At 39.0% G+C, this 20266-nt stretch overlaps 4 protein-coding genes and 1 long non-coding RNA gene across 6 annotated transcripts; 3 read left to right on the top strand and 2 right to left on the bottom strand.

Annotated features, from left to right (window-relative positions):
• Positions 1-253: 253 nt before the first annotated feature.
• On the bottom strand, positions 254-1483 carry LOC135649092 (F-box protein At3g56470-like). Its single transcript, XM_065167200.1, has one exon. The coding sequence runs from the start codon at positions 1481-1483 to the stop codon at positions 254-256; it is 1230 nt and encodes a 409-aa protein (XP_065023272.1).
• A 485-nt stretch (positions 1484-1968) lies between these two features.
• LOC135649560 (cyclin-D6-1-like) lies at positions 1969-3399 on the bottom strand. Its single transcript, XM_065168040.1, has 6 exons — positions 3235-3399; positions 3074-3160; positions 2875-2970; positions 2593-2794; positions 2378-2508; positions 1969-2292 (listed from the first exon to the last, which is right to left on the bottom strand). The coding sequence occupies exons 1-6, from the start codon at positions 3397-3399 to the stop codon at positions 2071-2073; spliced, it is 903 nt and encodes a 300-aa protein (XP_065024112.1). The 3' UTR covers positions 1969-2070.
• Positions 2345-5009, top strand: LOC135649561 (uncharacterized). Its single transcript, XR_010501309.1, has 2 exons — positions 2345-2484; positions 2612-5009. It is a non-coding gene; the product is annotated as an uncharacterized LOC135649561 (long non-coding RNA).
• Positions 5010-7798: 2789 nt separating this feature from the next.
• LOC135649883 (cytochrome b6-f complex iron-sulfur subunit, chloroplastic-like) lies at positions 7799-11846 on the top strand. The gene is made up of 5 exons (XM_065168812.1): positions 7799-7958; positions 8031-8272; positions 9053-9170; positions 10871-11053; positions 11571-11846. The coding sequence occupies exons 1-5, from the start codon at positions 7917-7919 to the stop codon at positions 11670-11672; spliced, it is 687 nt and encodes a 228-aa protein (XP_065024884.1). The 5' UTR covers positions 7799-7916; the 3' UTR covers positions 11673-11846.
• Positions 11847-12417: 571 nt separating this feature from the next.
• On the top strand, positions 12418-20230 carry LOC135585922 (E3 ubiquitin-protein ligase JMJ24-like). 2 transcript variants are annotated; one of them, XM_018818301.2, is made up of 8 exons: positions 12418-13068; positions 13168-13304; positions 17014-17122; positions 17284-17332; positions 17406-17466; positions 17782-18279; positions 18812-18881; positions 20051-20230. In XM_018818301.2, exons 1-8 carry the CDS (start codon positions 12547-12549, stop codon positions 20090-20092), a joined length of 1488 nt encoding a protein of 495 aa, XP_018673846.2. In that variant the 5' UTR covers positions 12418-12546; the 3' UTR covers positions 20093-20230. The 2 variants fall into 2 exon arrangements, with proteins under 2 accessions (XP_018673846.2, XP_065022468.1); XM_065166396.1 differs by having other exon boundaries at positions 12420-13068; positions 17200-17332; positions 20051-20226.
• Positions 20231-20266: the final 36 nt, after the last annotated feature.

The following is a 20266-nucleotide window of genomic DNA, read 5'->3' as shown; positions in this document are numbered from 1 at the left end:
GTCAGTCCATAACTCATGCTGTGGCCCTTATCAGATTTTTCCCTCACCTGCTACCCCCCCTTCCATTCTCATCAAATCATACTGCATCAATCGTTCACCTTGGCAAATCCAAGGACGACAGAATAGGTAAACAAACAAGAAGAGAGAGAGAGAGAGAGAGAGAGAGAGAGAGAGAGAGAGAGAGAGAGAGAGGAAAAGAATTCTAACTTTTGAAGACACCCAAACTAAAATAGTGTCTCACATATACTGGTAATCAATTAACCAGCTTAAAAAAGCTTATATGCTGACCCGACCAGATAATGTAACCTAACATGATGCAGACTGACATGACGATGATGGTGAGGAGCAATGGGCGAGAACGAGAGAAGCCATTGGTTGGAGTCACTTCCATCAAACTCGATCGGTCCTCCAAATCGGGAGTGAACCAGGAGAGTAGATCACCTGCCACATCCAACCCCGCGACTTGAAACGAACGTCCAGTTTGCATGCAATACCCCTTCAAGTTATCTTCAACGCGCTTTCGATAATAGATACAGTCCGGCTTTATCGACTCTGAATTTGACGATGATTTGATCATGGATACTGACAACCCCTCCGAGAATCCACCGATGAAGAAGGTGCGACCGCCCAAGCTATTCACCTCCACCACACGGTGACGTAGTCCCTCCTTCACCTTGAAAACCTTCAACTGTTGCAGCTCTGAGCGCAGCTTCGTAGTATAGAACACGATGAAGACATCGTCGTTTGACCCCACCAGCCTTCCCTTGCGTGAGCGACGACGACGCTCGTCCTCCCAAACCAAAGATGGAATTGGGATGATCGACGACACCACAGGATGGGGTTTGAACATGTAGACCACGATTTCTGCCGAGTCGGTCAGAATATACAGCCTTCCATGGTGAAACAAAATGTCCATGGGATCATCTACGTCCAATTCCCCGTACGTGAGCTGCCAAACTCTGTACACGGTCACGCATCTGTATGAGTACACCAAATTATAACCCATCGTCGCAAGGAGAAACCCTGTTGTGAGTGGAGACGCCGATATGATGCCCTTGACGACATGGTTGACGCATGGACCAAAGTGGACCATAACTCTGGTGATTGGATTTAGAAGACTAGCCCGATAACCGGCGAAGATTTCCGGAGTAGTGCGTAAGAACAGTAACCAGCCCTTGGATGACCCGCAACACCACTGTGTTTGGAGCTCCTTTGGGATCTCTAAGCCTAAGCTTCGTCGTCCGGCAAAGGCAGTGCAGAGGACCCATCTTCGAGGATGGGGTAGGCCGGGGTAGACCAACAACCACGGAGGAGGAGACGGAGCATGGAGGAAACTAACAGCTGCCTGCCAAGATTTGCATACAGCGGCGACACGGATCCGATCGACTACGGTGAGGCGCTTCAGGATCTTCTCCATCTCATCTATCGGAAGTTGAGACCAGCAGCTCTCTTCTTCTCCTTCGCCTGTTGGTGGTGGAGCCATGTCTTCGTTACCCTTTCCCCACATTGTATATATCCTATCAAATATGCAGGTATCACCCACAAGGGGAGATTGCACCCTTATTTATAAGCTACACCATTGATTCAATCCTAGCAGGACTTGAAGTCCTAACTAGTTGAGGATCCACCCATCACACACATCTAGATAGAACTCCTAGTTCATGTAAACTAGGAGAAGTATCAGGCGCAAAAGATGAACCAACATAAGTTTCCTTTAGATTCGCACCGTCGTCGATCTCGACCGTTGGTGGTGCGTCTAACCATGTACGTGACCCAAAACGGCCCGTTCATGCATGCACGCAATATGTATATATACACGTGAAGACAAAGCTCGACCGCATTGACACGTCGGCAACGTAAGATTTTTTGAATTATTTATATTATTCTAGAAAATCTACGTATAAATTATTTATATTAGGAAAACAACAGCTTCTTTTTTTCTCTCAAATATATCGATCTAACACCAACTCAAAAAGATCTGTGCGTCCTTCTTCAATTCACGGCATCGACTCCACAAAAGAATTCGCTCAAAAACAATCATTATTTGTTTCCTTTTCGGAGGAGGCCTCGTTACTTGTCTATTTGTCCGTCGTGGTAGGCGATCCGGCGCTGCGTGAGCTCGCGGTCGTCCGATGCGGATCCGATGGTGAAAGGCTCGATCACCGAGCTCGAGCAGAGGCGGCCGAGGACGGTCGGCGGCGTGTTGGAACTCGACACCAGCGCCGTCGCTTCCGAACCACCGCAGCCGTCCGTCGCGATTCCCATAGCGCTGCTGCATTCCCGCAGCTCCTCCTTGTGTTTCATTTAATTATTTACCGTTGATAAGATCCAAACGAGAATAACAAAAAAAAAGAGGATTATTTGTGGCAGGGATTACTTCGTTTACGAATTCGCAGGAGGCGAGGGCGGAACGGAAGGCTGGAAATTGGACGGGGAAGAACTCGAAGGCGGCGGAGAGGAGAGCGGAGGCGGCCACCACTGAAGGTTTGAACTCCAGCACCTTCATCTCTGCATGATTTCCCGGTGAAAACTTGATGATGGATCCAGGAAAAATCGTTTTTTAAGTTTAATTTGATCGATTGATTGGGTTACCGTTTTGGGTTTTGAGAAGGATCTCGGTCGCGTGGGCTTGGAGTGCTTGGAGGAGAGGGGGTTGGGCGGGTGAGAAGAAGGAAGTGAAGAACCGGAGAAAGGAGAAGGGGGTGATCGATCGCATCCGCCAATCCAGTGCTTCGAGCACCAGAAGCTCCATTCTCCGGATCGTTTGGGCGTCGAACACAAAATATTCCTCTCTCTGCAAATTCGATCCAAATGAAACAGTGAAATCGATCCATGTGACCTCGATTTTTTTGAGAAAGAGGAACCTCTGTTTACCAGGAAATCCGCTAGAGGTTTGCAGGTTTTCTTCATCTTGGACGCGAGGGATAGGCAGGAGATGGAGAGGAGACGAACGATCCACGGCTTCTCTATCTGCAACAGGAGATCGCTGCTTCTGTATTAGATCGACAATCTGGAATTAACCGATTCGATTGGTCATCTTCTTCAACTACTACTCATTTACAGTGACTGATACCGGGATTTCGCGCTTGGAAAGGTACCGATCAATGTAGTTGATTGCAAGGCAAGCGACGAAGGGGTCCAGATTGCAATTGAACTGCGCCTGCCCACGAAAACATCACCGCCATGGAAAAGATCGGATCTTTCGTTAGTCTGAGCGTCGAGGTATAGCATTACCTGAAGGACCAGAGAGACGGCGTTTCGCCGGGCGGAGGGATCAATAGCGCCGACGGTAGAGATGATGTGGTCGGCCTCGGCGGCGAAGAGCGCCGAGATGGAGCCCCACCGAGGTTGCTGCTCGTCGTCAGAGCTCGACATCTGGTTCTCGAGATCGAACTCCATTCCTGCTCCTTAAGTCGTCGTCTCTGCTACCCTGTCGATCTCAAAGTGAGAAGTAAAAGGTAAAGATGAAACCTTTAGAACGAGAGACGACCGAAGCGAGCTTTATAGGTGAAACCACGACGACAGAAAGAGAAAGAGAAGGTGAGAGAATGAACGGATAGACTTCTCCTTCACGCTTCTTCCAATGCTACAACAGAACAGGTGTGAGAAAGATCCTCTGTTGCGCTGTCTCTCCAAGTTCTCCTGTCGATTGGTGCTTCCTACTGCTATTAATCCTGATTTCCCTCTTTCGTTATGGGGACTAGAGAGAGAGGAGGAGGAGGAGGCTTTGCCATTGCCATAAGCATCTTTCCTTGGATTAAAGTTTCAGAAAAACCAAGAGAGAGAGAGAGAGAAGGTGGTGGCAGGGGAGAGGAACAGCGAGAGCTGCTGTGACAGGCGAACAGGTGTCGCTGCCTTACGGGGGCGAAGAAGTGGGGACGGCGGGGGCCGCAGGCGCAGTGGCAGCAGCGGCGCAGAGCAGCTGCAGCAGCAGAAGAAACAGAACAGAGTATTCGGTCTGACGCCTGTATTGTTCGACTTTGATTGCTCTTCTCTCTCTCTCTCTATAGTTGGACGCGGAGGTGCTCAACTGCAAGCAAATCAATGCAGGATGTTGGACGCGGAGGTGCTCAACAGGCAAAGAGATCCTCTCGCATGAGAGCAACCTCTTATTTCATTTTTGGACAGTGTAAACCATCCCTGAACGCTAAGCTTCGTTCTCCCCGAGAGCCCTGCAACATAGATTAAGCTAATGCCCAACCAAATCTACCTAAGAGTTTATGCTCATCTAACGCAAGTCGCCTGTAGTTGAGCTGAAGCTAATTGCTCCTCTAATCAATTCGAGTATATGATTGCTTGTATTGGATTAAATGGACAGTAGCTGAGAACAGAAGAAGGACAGAGGAGGCCTCATGGATGCGTCCTCTTCCTCATTCAGGCAAGCCACTGCCTGCTGTTTCGCTCACAGAGCTCTGATGGCCAGCCACCCCATGTGAGAGTGCCCCATGAACGGAGAAGGAAACGTTTGCGTCTCCTGTGCTGCCACAAAGCAGCATTTGCCAGCTATCTCGCCATGTCCTTTGAGGCAGAACACAAGGAAGGAGTGCGTCGAGTCCTCCTTTAATTGGCCCTCCACCACTTGGCCTGTATCGGAAAGAAGAAAGGTCCCAAACATGGGTTGCACTGTTCATTCCAGTCTACGAAATCCCAGGGAAAGTAATGTCTTCTTCTTCCTTCTTGAAGAACTGAGCGACTGAAGCAGCAACCAGATAGATATAGCTTGGCATGTACCCTTTTCCATGGCGAGGCTGGTGGGAAGCCCATGTGAGGGGCTCGGAATCCTGCACAGAGGAACATGTCGAGATGATTGTGGGGGATGAAGAACTGTCAGATTTGAATGCTGCTTGGTCCCTCGGAGGCCACCAAAGCCAGAAACCATTTCGTTTCATGCCAAGGACTTGACTCTGCCCATCTCTCTCTCTCTCTCTCTCTCTCTACAGGGCACACAAGCTTTTGGGATGTTAAAGAAGATGCATTTATGTATATGTCATGTTGCTTTCTTGGTTCCAGATATGATAGCAGATCCTATGATCCTATCATTTAATGGTGATCGTTGTGAAATTAAAGGGGGCTAATTACAGAGTACACTTAGCTACTTTTTACGTTTCAAATTCTGTATTTTAAAATTTTATATGGATATTTTTATAATTATAAAAATAAAATATCTAAGGTTATTTATCTTAATTTCATCGTTTTTACCAATGAAAATATAAAAATAAAGAACAAAGATAATTTTAATTTTTTCAATCGATATTGATGACGTGGATGGTGACAGACAACGATGTCATTAGGGGGCCGCAGTAGCTATTATGGATGAGAGCAACTACATAGAGGTCAACACAAATATTGAGCGATGTTACTCTGCATCTATGTCGGTGTTAACGTAGTTGTCGATAGGCGTTGCTTAACATCTGCTTCGGTGGTCCTTTCGTCACTTGGTAATTACGTCGATATTGATGTAAATACAGAGTGGCATCACTTGTTAATTACGTCGACGTCAACATAGATACAGAGTTATTACTCGATAACTGCATCGATATTGATACAAATGCAAAGTGATGAAATAATCACTCAACAATTATATCGACGTCAATGTAGATGCATAGTAGCTCTCCTCATCCAAAATAGTCACCCGTGCCTCTAACGATGCCTTTGTCCATTATCACTAATTAGAATATTAAGATTATCATTTTTTTCTTTATTTTTATATTTTTGTTAGAAAATTTGATAATGTTAAGATAAATGAACGTAGATATTTCAGTTTCATACTATAGGGATATTAATATAATTTTTTAAATTATAAGGATAAGAATATTAAAAATAGTTAACTATATGACATAATCTATAATTAGCCCAAATTAAAGGTGTAAATAATCATAGTCAACTAAATAGTGCGACAAATGTTGTCTACAATTACCTCCAGAAATAAAATCTACTACCATTAGCAAATGAGCTTCTTTCTTCTTCTTGGCATTGTGGCATGATTTGATACGGACGTTAGAAGCAGGTCGATAGAGATTGTTTAATGTACCGAAAGCAATATCAATAACTTAAACCTGAATGAGCAGTGTTATGAGGATTTTAAGAATGAAAGATGTGAATTTTGTTAGGAATATAAAACAATAAAACATGTAGATATAAGCTTATAAAAAAAATTAAGGTAATATTTGTAGAGGAGAGAAAATTTTAATGACAAATAAATAATTGACCGAATCAATATATATAATATAATATAATATAATATAATATAATATTTACGTGATTCCATATTTTCTTCATGTGTTTCGAAAAGATTTCAAATCAAGAGTGTTAAAATATAAAAAATATAGTTATCTATCTTTTGAGTTAATCAAAACTCAAATCTAACAAATTTTAAATTTTTTTTATTAATCTCTTTGAATTAATTAAAAAAACATTCGTGAGTACTTATAATATTTTTTTACTATACAAATCAAGACCCTTAGATACATGAGATATTTATGTAACAACGATTTCAATTTATACTAGTTTTTTACATTCGAGTTTCTTTTTTTTAATAATATATAATTTAATATTTTAAAAAAATAATCATCAACCCTAACAAAATTAGTGTGGAAGATGCAGCGACTTAATAATATATTATGTCTTTTTTGCTTTAATTATGTGTCTATGTAGTTTTTTTTATGTGGGCCTTCTAATTCATTAGAGGTTTCTCATGACAAATTGTGGCAGATAAGATGGCAAAGCTTCGTAAGTTTGGAATGGTGGGGGCTAATTAAAAATTATCTCTTATAGTTAATTATCTTAAATATTTTGATTATTATACTTTAAAAAATTATATTGATATAATTATGAAAGTGAAACATCTATGTCTATTTATCCTAACAACATTAGTTTTATCAATACATTCTAACTAATAATGAGAAACAACAGTCGATGTTATGGAGAAGAAGGAGAATGGTAGCGAGAGATAAGGATCACTCTACATCTACGTCAATGTCGATGTAGTTTTCGAGTGATAAAAAAGGCCATCGATGTAGATGTCTAGTAGCATCGTCCTATATCTACATTAGTATCAACATAATTGTTCGAGTGACGCTACTTAGCATCTACAATAACAGCTCTTTCGTTTTTGTATCAACATTGATACAAATAAAGAACGGTAAAAGGGCCATTGATATAGATTCATAGTGGTATCACCTCTCGTCATCACTCTTCTCATCTACATTAATCATATACGATCATCAATAACATCATTAAAATTATCTTTTTACTTTTTATTTATATATTTTTATTAATAAAATCGATATTGTTATAGGGACACTAATATAATTTATTTTTTAAATTTCTAATAGATGGATTTAGATGTTTCACTTTCATAATTATAAAATATTAATATAATTTATATTTTTTTAAAAAAAATATAAATATTAAAAATATTAAAAGTAATTAAGTTTTTGAAGTATAGATGAGTGATTCATGATGACATGGAGGCCATTCCTATTAGTAAGTTTGATTAAAGATTTAATCTTTATTTGTTAAGTGATATTTAGTTAGATTACTTTTTATATTTTAATTTATTTTTATTATTATTAATTAATGGTTCGAATCGGAACTGAAACGGTCCGAACCGGAACCGGAACCGGCGGTTCCGGTTCGGCTCAAAATCGGGTCGATTCGAGTCCGGTTTCTGTTTGCTTAAGCCGGTTCACGAACCGCGGTCAGTCGTACCCGTGTTGGATCGATATCATACACAATAGAATGGGGTTTAGGCGGGTCTCCAAGTGCAATCCAAACATGTGGCTGAGTGAGACCAATGGCTTCCCATCAACCAAATCACCCAACCCTATCGTCTTCCTCTTGCTTGCAGATAAGAAGGATGTGAATCGACCTGTTTCCAGGCGTCCTCGGAGGGAAGAAGCTGCACTCCTGCCCCCATGGCCTCCACCACTCTCTCAACCGCTGCCGCCCCATCTCAGGTGAGCAATTGTTTGTTCTCGAGCGCTGGTCCAGAAGTCTAAGATCAAGTTGTTGTCGCGTTATTATTGCAGCTCTCTTCCGGTAAAAATGGCATCTTTTCGCCATCCCGAGCTCTTCTGAGCAGGCCCGCCAGAGGGCTGGGCTTGGGGAAGGAGAGGATTGGGAAGATCACCTGTCAGGCGACGAGCATCCCCGCCGACAGGGTGCCGGACATGGGAAAGAGGCAGCTGTTGAACCTTCTTCTTCTGGGAACCTTGTCGCTGCCCACCGCGGGCATGCTGATTCCCTATACGTACTTCTTTGTGCCACCCGGGTAAACATTGTACACCTTGTTTGCTTTCGCTTGGAAATTAGCAGCAGCATAGTTCATTTTCTCATTTCTGTTCTTGGCATGGTTAGTACTGTTTACGGACCCTGCTTACTTCCGTTGTTTGCGTTGATGATTGAAAATTGATTGAAATTAGTCCAGTTATTTTCATGTAATTTGAGTTACTGAATGTGAAAGGTGTTAAAAATTGCTCTGCATCATCACTCGAGATGCATTCGTTCGACCATTGAAAATTCTGCAGCATATTTCCCTGTAAGTGCACATTCCTATCAACTTTCACTGTTATAAACTTGTTTATCCTGGAGCCTGCAGATCGTGTCTAATTCTCTCGAAACCATTTCTTTTCTTCGTCCGGGTTGATTTTTGGTCTGTATGGACAGTGTATGCAAATAAGCATGAAAGTAAATTGAAAATTATTTAGATTAAGTCTTACCAAAGGAAGATAATGCAAAGAGTTGGATTTTATTTTCTCCGAAGCTTAAAGTTCCAAATGCTTTGAGTGATTTTCCGGGAAGAGATTGGATAAATTTTGTTTACTTTTATTATCATTTTGCTTAGTGTTCCTTTGTTTATAAGTTAGATCTTGTCCAGCATGTAACTAGCCGCATATGGAAACTGAGAGAGCTAAGCGTCTATAAGTTGAGAAAGGAAATGTTGTGTCATATTTCACTGCTAAAAAATAAGTAATCATTCAGTTTCGTAGCTCACTTATTCTATTTTTGTTATTTTGTCGTGGATACTTATGTTTTGTGGAACATGTTACAGTTCAGGTGGTGCTGGAGGTGGAACCGTTGCAAAAGATGCACTTGGAAATGATGTTACTCTAGATGGATGGCTTAAGACTCATGGTCCTGGTGATAGAACACTTACCCAGGGTTTAAAGGTACATTTTTCTATTTGCAATGCTAAATTAAAAGTGCTCTTTGAGATATCTATCATTTTCTGTAGTTGATTCATGTCTCTGACATTAGTGTGGTTGGATATGAAGGATAATTAAATCTAGATGAGTCAAACTTGACACATCTGTGAAGAATTTTTCAAATTCCTAATCTTGCTTATAGTTTGGAGATATAATTAAACTTGGGACCTGTTGGATAGACAAAGATGTTCCACGTTGCAGCACTAGACATGGCTGAAACTCTTTTCTGTTCTCTGTGGCTTACTTGAAAAATAAAGTAGATTCCCTGGAAATCTATAAAAATAGCCAGAATGATTAGAAGTATCTATTTGTTAAGATCATAGCTGCCCTATGATCATCTGGATTGTTTCTATGTGTCAGTCAAAAAATAAATGACAAATTTACATGTTAAAATTGGTGGTTGACAACTTTCATGTGTCTATGATTTTTCATTGTTATTCTCTGCATCTTGGTTAGTCCCCAGTGCTATGCTTTCAATCATAAGTTGGTCATGTTTTCTTGTAGAATATGGAGAATTTGTTTTATGTTGTAATTAGAAAATAAAGTATAAATAGTATCAGAAGTGTATTTTGTTTGGGTGGGCACAGCATCACATATACAAATATTTGAGAACCAATCTCAAACAATAGATGACAGGAGCTTCCGTGAACTTTGTATATGCATGCTGCTTGTGACCTCATGATATGAATGCATAACATTCTTCAGCATGAAATAAGAATCACTTTTTTTCAAGAGCAGGTCCCATGTTTTTGCATTTGTAATGATTTCAATCACCTTGTTAGTCTTTCGACATGGCAGCAGCTATGATAACGTATTAGAATTTAATGTTCTTGGTTGAGTTTTCTAGTGTTAAGATATTAGCACTTGCGTATCTTTTGTGTATTATTGATTTATATGGATAGAGTGGAACATGTATGTAAAAGACATGTTTATGATCAGCTTGATTATGCAACAAAGAGATCATGTTAAACTTTATGATGGACTTGGGAATATAATGATTTGTTTTTGTCTCTGAACTGCTGCCTTACAAGCTCATTTTCTTAAAAGTGCTTACATAAAACTGTTGCAAGCCAGAAGTGATTAATGATCAAATACTTAGCTAGCGAAGAAGCTGTTTGTCATGCAAGGTCCCATAAACAAAATTCATCCTCTCGTCATGAGACAGTGCAAGTGGTTGCAAACAAAGAGAGTTCCCTGGAAAGATAAATGAATCACATATATGAAACTTGAAGGCAAACGTAATGCTTGGCAACAAACTTAGTTCAAGCAACTTTAGTTCAATCTTGGTTATCTTTGTGATGACAACATTTTTGGGAATGTTTCTTTTGTTTCCATTAGCTTCAAAACTTAGTTCAAGACAAAATTCCTTTTTGGCCATGTTTTTCTTGGCGCCTTCTATTATGGATTTTAGGTTGTTTTCAAGTTCCTTTCTATCATCTTGTGTATGGCTCCTTGATATCACTCATCATGTGTATGACATGGTTCATCTGCTTCTAGACTTTTGTCATTGTTTTAGTTACAAGCATCCAGGATTTCTATATGCTGTGAGGTAAAGATACATTGATAGTTATGATAATCAAGTTATAAATTGAGCATCTATGGATAGCTTTTGCGAGATAAATTTATAGTTCTGCAAATAAGTTATGGTGCCTCAATTTTTTCAGGGAGACCCTACGTATCTTGTTGTGGAGAATGACAAAACTCTTGCAACCTATGGCATTAATGCTGTCTGCACCCACCTGGGTTGTGTTGTCCCATGGAATGCTGCTGAGAAAAAATTTATCTGCCCATGTCATGGATCCCAGTACAACAACCAAGGGAGAGTTGTGAGGGGACCTGCACCTTTGGTGAGCCTCTTTTCCTCTCTATTGTTTCGTTAAATTTCCATCGATTTGTGTTGGGCTGAAAATTGAATTGGACACTGATCACAGTGAAGAGATACTAAAACTAATAACCTAGTTTTTCTTTGTTATGTAATGTTCTTATATGAATAGGAAAATTCATGTTGAATACTAGATATACATTGCATATATAATCTGATATATGAGAAATGTTGAAGGCACTGAGCCAATGCCATCAACATACTAATTCTTGAATAGAGAAGCTTCAAAGCAAATAAGATAAGAAAAGGAGGAATTAGAAAGAGGTTCCATCGTGCCTAGATAAGCTTGCAGTAAACTAACTTGTTTTTGTTTAGATTCAGTTAGTTATTATTTGTAGTCTTACTCCTTCCAGAGATAAAGATGACTACTGTTTGACTTGCATTGATTAGTTCTCTGCTGTTTCTTTAAATCATAGTTTGCCTTTTGCCACTTTCTTTTAAGATGCATCAATTATATACTGACACGATCGCAAAAATGGCAGTCATTGGCTTTGGCCCATGTCGACATCGATGATGGGAAGGTTGTATTTGTACCCTGGGTGGAAACAGATTTCAGAACTGGGGAAGATCCATGGTGGGCTTAAGATGCTTTCCTTGAGCAACACTTCGAACACAGCTTCTTATACCATATCTCAAGGCTTCTTCATCCCACCTTCATCTGATCTTGTACTATGAACATCCCAAAATGCTATAAGAACTCCTATGGAGAATGGCCATGTTCCGTTCATCATTGCAAACAGCCTTGTTTTCTTCTTGGATGGATGTATGTCAGTAATTTTTGTTCTTCTTCTTCTTCTTCTTATTGTGTTCTTGAGGTTGTATCCATTTATAGTAGCTTGGAGTACAGAATAATACATTCTGATACTGAGCAAGACGGACCGTCAAATACACGTGATTGTGAATACGACTTCGGTGGGGCCAGCGGGAAGGCATTACTAAAGGCTTGTTTCCGAGTCGTAACTGTCACGGAGTCGAGGGTGGGTGTGTCCGTGTCGGGTACCACAAAATCCTGGGAAAAGCCCTGTAGACTTCGTTTATGACATATATACCCTTTGTATTAGATGTCCCTTTAAATAAAAACCCCTCCGGTTTAACTCGGCTTTAATTCTATTAAGCTTTTTATATGCGTATTAGAACCATTAATAAGCTACAAATACGTATTGGCAAGAAGATGATAAAGCCAGTAGTTAATATATTTGAGATATTGGAGGGGAAAAAAAGAAAAATACAGAAAAAATAATTATATTATGTCCGCTATAGTTTGTAGGGATATAGATGTAATTGTGCTCTTTGTTTTCAAGAAGGAAAGAAAGAAAGAAAGAAAGAAAGAAAGAAAGAAAAAGAGAGAAATATGAACAGCTTCCGATGCTGTCGTCTCGCTCGCTCTCTCTCTTTCTCTACGGCACTCGTTTCTAGAAACGCCGCTCGGACTTCGCAGGGGTTTTGGATTCCGTCACAATGCCGAGGCCGCGGCGGCTCCACGACGACTCCGACGCAATCCCCGGTGAGGGCCTCCGATGCCGGAGGACGGACGGCCGCAAATGGCGCTGCTCCATGCGCGCCATGGACGGCGTCACCTTCTGCGAGCACCACTACAACTTGACCCGCCGTAACTTGGCCAAGCACAAGGGCGGGCCCACCGCCGCGCAAGAATCCGATTGGGAGTCGCCGGAGCCGCCCGATGCTCCGGCGAGGAAGCGCACCAGGAAGGGGGCTTCCCCGACCGAGGAGACGATCACGGCCGCGCTGAAGCGGCGGATGGATCGGAAGGGGGAGAGGGAAGAGAGGCGGAGGGGGGAGGCCCGGACGACGAGGGTTCTTCCTAATGGGTTGATGACCATCGCGTCGTCTCCGGTGGGTGGTCCCGGCAATGAGGGCTCCCCTTTGGATCGGAAGCTAGGGTTTGATGAGGACTGCTCGCTCACCAGGCGGTGCATTCGATCCAAGAACGCGGAGCCGATTCCCGTGGGCCCATTAAAGGTATAACGATTTTGGTTCCGTGCCATTTCTTTTGATTCTTGAACCTTTCTTGCGATCCATTTTCTGATGGTAACTCCAGTACACTTCTATTGGTTGTAGAAATTAACTTGTGGAAAGGGTTTGGGGAGGGGGAGAAAGTGGATATGCCACAGATGTGGGGAGAAGAAGGTGGCAAGGATGGTTCGATGTTTAAGTTGCAGGAAGAGGTTCTTCTGCTCTCGCTGCATAAAGAAACAGTTAACTTCCTTTTGCTCTTCTTTTTAAAGATTCTTGAAAGCAAGATTAATTTATTTTGTAGCTAATGTTCGTCAAATGCCTTTTTCATTTGTCTAGTTTTCTTTATTAAATCGAAGATGCAAGTCTTTTGGGGATAACTGTGATCTCTGTATAAGTTGAAATTTTCCAGATATATGAAGAGATCTTGTTCTCATTCGATAAGTTAAAAAAAATCGAAGCAAAGTATATAACAAAGGTTGCTTTAATTTTATATGATATTATGATGACTTCCTCTGAGCGATACCTTCCAACACAATGTTAATCATTTAAACTTGTTTATCTTGACTTCCACAATGTAATACTCACCGATTTAATGGTAAGAACTTAAATTTATTTAGGCTCTAGAAATCTCAAGTAATATCATTTAGGGACCAAAGCTGATTTATCAAGATCAATGTTATTTCCTCCGGGAATAGGATCATGGCTAGAAGGTAGATCCATGATAGAATTTTTGTTGCCGAAGAGACAAGAAATGCTGTGTGTTTCACTTAGTAAGTGCATCATTATGAAGATTCATGCAAAGAAGCTTCGGTAATCATTTGTCAGTCTTTTTTTGCTTTTATTTTGAAAAATAGGTAATCTATAATAGTTTGTGAGATTGATCACTGTGATTATCAATTCTGTTGCATTCTTATTTGGTTAATGACGACGAGTGTAAATGTCTTGTGGTCAAAGGAAAATTTGACAAAATGATCCCCTCTCTCTCCTCAAAAGTTGTTTCTTGGCTTCTGTGTGTTTCGCCCATATGTTATGATCATACCAGAAATGATTAAAATAGATTTTTATGTATTAATAGTGAGAGATATTAGTCATCTCTTATATTCTGGAGCATAAATAAGCTTTTGAGGGATCATGCAGGAATACTAGGGAGTTCTTAAAGTAAATTTTATTGCATGATAACTAATAATCTTTTTCAAACTTCAAAAGACTTCTTTCTTCTGATATTGGTATCTGTCTTCAGCAACATATTTGTCATACATTGAACCATTCGATAACAAAAATGCTGTAGCATACTTGTCTTATATCCATCTTTTTGTTTTTTTTTTTCTTTCTTTTTTTTCAGAGGTGGGCTTGACTTTATAGGTTTTTTGCAAACTTAGCCCAGTGAGGCTAATTTCATGACTTGAAACTTTGGTCACTTAGATTACAAAAGAGCAACATTATTGTGATGTTAATGCCCACCCTCTTTGCTTATGCATTACTAATCTATCAAGATAATTGATTCTTTATAATACTGTGAACTGGCCAAAACATTTTCGCAAGTTTACTACCAAACTCAAATTTTTTCCAATTGTGAGAATTCGAAGATAAAATTCACCACTTATTTGTATTATTTGCAAACCGAGTGATCAAGGCTTGTGTCAAGAGAACACTATTTGTTTATAGGGTAAGGTTGCATACGTTGACTCCCCCCTTGGCTATCCTTTTTTTACCTAGTTGTACTTTTTAATTTGTGATGATGTGCTTGCAAAAGAAGATTTGTTTCAAGAGATAAAAGCTTTGCAGTTTGGAGATGGTTCTTTTAGATTTATTGATGAAGTCAATGTGAAGTTTTAGTTTGAAAGGAAGACTTCTATTAAGGCACTGCAAGTTTCATGGAAGGATGCACTTGGCTTACTACTTCCATCTGAAGTTCTTCGATGAAATTTGTTTTCTGGAAGGAACACACATCAAGTTTTACCATAGATTTAGGGTTAACTTGATTCAGTTCATGTTCTAGAACAATGAATTGATTAGGTTTGATTTTGTCAAATTACTTGGTCATTTCAGTTACATTTTTGGTGTCAATTGAGCTAGACCTTGGATCCTCTATAATTTGATTAGCAGGTCCAACCAAGAGACATGGTTGGTGTTTTAGGATGCATTATTCAGATAGAAAACAGCTTTACAAATATATGTGAACGAAATTGAATATCTTAAATAACTAATATTATCCATTTATTGTTCTCCTTTAAGAATTCAGATTCAAGAGTTTGGATGTATGTTACAACAACATAGGGAATATTTTTTTCACTGGTTCATGTTCATTGCTATGAAGCAAGGGCACCTAAAAAATATCTGTTGTATCTTTGTCAAACACCAATGCTTAATGAATACTTGTCGATTCATATAGGGTACTTAGAAATATATTGCACTCTTGTACATTCTATGTTTATTTATACTAAATATGTAACACGTATTTTATCTATATAAGACTTCAGGACATGGAAAGTTCTGCATTTACTTGGATATATGACCAAGGATTGGTAATGCCAATATTGGCATGTATTATCATGGTTGAAAATCTACCATGATGGAGGTGGCACACGGTATATGCAATGCTGAATATGAGTAGACCCTTTTTTTGGCCTATGGTGATCAATACAGCATAGAATTTTGCCAGTTCAAAATGGAATCTACATGCTCTATGAGACAATCTTTGTTCATGACTTTTGTATTATGTTTCATGTTTTTCTGTAAACTTTTGCCACTCGTACGAATGGTTGTTATAGTTCTTCTAGATTCATCATATGATCATTATTGATTGTCTAAATTATACAAACTAAAAATTCTAGGAACATATAAAAGAAATATACATTGCAGCTTGTTATTCTTGTATAATAATATGCATGTATTTGTTTTTGTCCTAATTTCATAATAGTTTCTGGGCCCATGTGTCCATACCCTTTCACGTCTGCTTATATGCTTTATTGGTTTTATTTTGTTTTCTATATTTAGTGCTTTAATAGATTAAGGGTACTTGAAATCAAGTCCTTAATTTGTGGGGATCGTATGGATTAAAGGTGAATTCTGATATTTGATTTAAATCTGACAGAAAGAGGCTGTAGGCCCTCATTATTGTTCTCTCTCTCTCCTCTTTCTTATTTGTTGTTCTTTTATGGCCCCTTAAAACGTCTTTTTTTTCTCTAATATATATGTTTGCTATCCTGTGGTTGAATCTACAGCTATAACTGAAAGACAAGACTGTTCTGGTTATATTCTCGTGTTTTAAAATCCGTAACAGGTGAAACCTCTTTTAAGTAGCGATTACAGCTGTCATAGGTAGAGTTAAATGTGGTGAATGAGATGGAAATTAAAGCAAGTTGTAGTAGATATAATGTTGTAGATTTTGTGCTTTTGAATTAAAGGATTCTTCCTTTTCCATCAAATAATTTTTTCTTAATTTGCACTCTCACTAATTATAACTTAAATGTGCCAAGGCTTATTATACATTTAAATGCCATTATGCTTAGCTATTTTTATCTTTGCTTATTCCAATACATCTGCATGGTAGCAATTTTTTTTTTTTTTGTTGTAGGGCCGGTGTTGTCAATGCCCTTTGAAGTGATCTGAACTCTGAAGGATGTCAAACATATGCACACCATAAATTTTTAAGTTTGCCTTGGTTTTACTTGACCAAGGCTGTTGATTGTTTCAGCTAATGTGGTTGCAAAGATTCTGGTATTAGGACACATCTCTGAAGCACACATGTAGTGTAATTTCTAGCTGTTGTGGTAGTTGTGTTTCATCCACCATCTCAACAGAATAGTTGATGCAAGTCACCTATCATTTTGGTATACTAATCCAACTCAAACATCTAGAGGTCCAGGAATTTTGGATTCTATACCTATCAGATTTTTAAGACTACTATTTGCTATTTAATATATCAAGGCATCTGATGCTGTTTAGGTACTCTGAGATGTCTGAAGTGGAGGTCAAGATCGCCTGTCCTGTTTGTCGTGGGTGTTGTGATTGTAAGACATGTTCTCATATCGGAGCTAAAGATGGTGGATGTAAGGTTGGGCTCTTCTCTAATTTTTTTACATTCTCATGGGGGAAAATTTTATGAGCAGTTTTGGGTTTTTTTATCTTCAGGAACTTGCACATGATCACAAGAAGTTTAATGAAATCGAGCATGCTTATAACTTGATTTCTCACCTTCTCCCATTGCTGAAGCAGATCTATCAAAAGCAGTTAAATGAGCTGGAATTTGAGGTTCCAGACCAAGGTTAGTAAGGAATCAGTATCTGTGTTTCATCCTTCCTGAGTTGGCTACTTTTGATGTATTACTTCTTTCCTAGGGAGAAGATTTTCTGGCATTCAACTTCAAGTCAATCAGGCTCAGAACGAGCTTGTTAAATGGTATGTGTATATTCTGAAAGCATAGATCGATAGATATTCCATTTCCATTTATATGTCACCGACAATATACATAGTAAATGATTACTGTTATTTTGGCCACAAAATTTTTTTAGGCTAAAGGCTGATTACCATCCAAAATCTTAGATGGACATTTCATTGGTTTTTGTCATTTTTCTTTTAGGATATTTTTTGTTAATATAGTTCGTGTTGCAATTAGATAAACATGCCTAAAATTTTGCTGGGGGATGGACTTAAATTGTGGTCAAATTACACCTGAATGTGTCTCATGCAGTCTCTGCTTTTTTTTGGTACCAGCAATTGCTGCAGGACTTCACTTGTTGATTTTCACAGAAGCTGCTCAAAATGTTCTTATAGACTTTGCTTAAGTTGTTGTAGAAAGATACCGAAAGGAAGCTTTCCTCAGACGACTTCAACTGATGCCTTCAACTATGGTGAGAGTAATAAAGCACATAAGCGTGTTGCTAAGGAACTTAATGGGATGAAGCGGATACTCTCCACTGGTATGCGACCTGACAACTCATATTTATCCATGGTACCTGAAAGCAAAGAGAACAGTGAGAGCAGCATTTTGTGCCCACCCAAGGAGTTTGGTGGATGTGGTGATGGTCTTCTAAATCTAGTTTTCACCGTGCCATTTAATTGGTCTAATGATCTGGGTAGATCTGCAGAAGAAGTTGCTTTTAGTAACTTTGGTTCTCACAGTTTACATGCTTATCCTCATCGTACATCTTCAGTCCCTGAAAACCAGAAGATTGGGCAATTCAGTATAAGTTTGCAAGAAGCCATGGATAGGTAAGAGATTTTATGATGATTATGGGTTTCTGTCCAATCTGTACGGAGGAATGCCTCAAGCATTTCTATGAGAACAAAAAAAAAATTTCTTAGTTATCCTATTTATTGAATGTATTTAAGATGACCGAGAGACCAACTTATAATGGTTTCCTAGTATAATTTAGTTCCAGTGATGCTACGAAGCTGCAAACCTCGGATTGGCATTAGATAAGTTATCGAGTCTTGAGGTCCTTGTAATAGATGAGCATTTTAAAGTAATTTTACCTAACCTCTTCTTTTAGCCTTTTGAGCAAAGTGTAGCTTATCTGGATTGGGTAGTCAAACATCATATAGATATATGATTTCTTAATTTAGCTTCATTTGCCATGACAGTTGCCATTTTGGTATTCCTCATGCATTATTCATCTTGACTACCTGAATTTTCAATTTCATATATCCATATTTAGTTTCATTGTAGGGACATTTTTTCTTTAGGTAAGTAGTATGCGTATGCTATTACTGTGTTCTCCATCCAGACTTTTCTTTCATTCAGGAAAAATATAGTTCGAGAACTGTTTTATTTATGCCCACACTTACGTCGACCCAGAATCAACATATATGAGGTATGTTATCGCCATTGATGATCTCTAATACTACAAGTGTAACTCATCATTTTGTCTATTTTTTAATAACGCAATCAAGTTTAAAAGTTTTAACTAGAAATCTACAGGGACGTGCAAATATGTTCTTGGAGATACTGAAGTATATATATTGTTCTACGTTAGCTCCAGTTTTTGGGGAGTTGGAACAAATGTTCATTGTTGGCTTTTGTGTTTGGTGCTGACTTTAAACATCTACTTTTGATAACACCACTTGATCCTTTACATTGGTCTGTTTCAGACAGATTTAGGAAAGAAATTCTGGCTCTTTTGCATTGTTTGTGTATCATTAGCATCTGTTGCAAGCACAAATCTTATGGTGCGCGTACTGTCTTTCTTCTGTATTCTAAAAGCTTGAGTATTCTTTAGACATCCTTATGCTCATTCATTAGACATTCATTGGGTGCCATTTTTAATCCATTTCATGTTAACTGCATGGTTATTATTAGTGTTGATGCTTCAGCTGCTGCCTCTTAAGGGAACTAACAGTTTGGAGCTCTTTGCATTTCCTGCCTGCCTGGATACATCGCATGTTCCATTTTTTTTTCTTTTTTTACTTAATGGTTTATTTCTAGATGCTTGATTTTTTTTGGGGGGGAAATTTCTTGATTGTTTTTTGGATTTTTTACTTAATGATTTTTATTTTTATTTTTTGGGAATATTGGATTCTTGTTCACCCATTATTACATAATGCAAGGAACAAAAGTTTCTTGGTAGTGTCCTGCTTGTGCATATCAGAAATTAATTCTTTGCTATGTAGGGAAGATAATTTTTTCAGAGTCAAAGAGGATATCATGGAAGTCCTATGTAGTTCATTTGTTTTACAAAGTAATATTTAAATGCACAAAATTTTGAACCTTTCTAAAAGGAAATTTCTTGATTGTTCATTTTATATATAGCATGAACTGGGCATATTTCTTGATTGGTAGTCAACTAATTGATCTTTTGAGTCCCTAAAATTAAGTTGGTTAGTACATTTTTACTCATTCCAAAGCTTGTGCTTTGAACAATTTGCTGCCAGCAACGGTGAGTGTTGGTTGCTAAAGATATATTAGTGCCCTTATTTTGCTAAGATATATTATAATTGTGTTTCATGTTTGATTATAATCTTTCATCTTGATTGAGAACAACAGATTATGACAAGCCTGCCGCGCGCATCATGTTGTGTTTTGTGACTGATTGAGTGACTGACTGCCATGCTCCCCACCGGCTTGACGAATGAGAGAAGTTCAGCATGTGTCGCTGCCACCTGACAATTTGAAGCTGCTACATGGTAAGTAATGTATTTTTCTTTTTTTTTGTCTTTGTCCTTTTTCCCTCCTTCCTGTGACATGGGGTACTTTTTGCCC

The sequence above is a fragment of the Musa acuminata genome, chromosome BXJ3-9 (assembly GCF_036884655.1).
Source record: "Musa acuminata AAA Group cultivar baxijiao chromosome BXJ3-9, Cavendish_Baxijiao_AAA, whole genome shotgun sequence".
NCBI classification, from domain to species: Eukaryota; Viridiplantae; Streptophyta; class Magnoliopsida; order Zingiberales; family Musaceae; genus Musa; species Musa acuminata.
Note: the sequence above shows the minus strand (reverse complement) of the source record. Positions and strands in the feature narration are given on the sequence as shown.

Bases quoted from the DNA above. Each gene is read 5' to 3' on its own strand.
- LOC135649883 (XM_065168812.1), top strand. From the start codon at position 7,917: ATGGCCTCCACCACTCTCTCAACCGCTGCCGCCCCATCTCAG. The intron at 7,959-8,030 runs GTGAGCAATTGT...TTATTATTGCAG, and splicing joins CCGCTGCCGCCCCATCTCAG to CTCTCTTCCGGTAAAAATGG. The intron at 11,054-11,570 runs GTGAGCCTCTTT...CAAAAATGGCAG, and splicing joins TGAGGGGACCTGCACCTTTG to TCATTGGCTTTGGCCCATGT.
- LOC135585922 (XM_065166396.1), top strand. From the start codon at position 12,547: ATGCCGAGGCCGCGGCGGCTCCACGACGACTCCGACGCAATCCCCGGT. The intron at 13,069-13,167 runs GTATAACGATTT...TATTGGTTGTAG, and splicing joins TTCCCGTGGGCCCATTAAAG to AAATTAACTTGTGGAAAGGG. The intron at 17,333-17,405 runs GTTAGTAAGGAA...CTTCTTTCCTAG, and splicing joins ATTTGAGGTTCCAGACCAAG to GGAGAAGATTTTCTGGCATT.
- LOC135649092 (XM_065167200.1), bottom strand. From the start codon at position 1,483: ATGGCTCCACCACCAACAGGCGAAGGAGAAGAAGAGAGCTGCTGGTCT.
- LOC135649560 (XM_065168040.1), bottom strand. From the start codon at position 3,399: ATGGAGTTCGATCTCGAGAACCAGATGTCGAGCTCTGACGACGAGCAG. The intron at 2,509-2,592 runs GTAACCCAATCA...GAAATCATGCAG, and splicing joins CCTTCTCAAAACCCAAAACG to AGATGAAGGTGCTGGAGTTC. The intron at 2,293-2,377 runs GTAATCCCTGCC...ATGAAACACAAG, and splicing joins CCTGCGAATTCGTAAACGAA to GAGGAGCTGCGGGAATGCAG.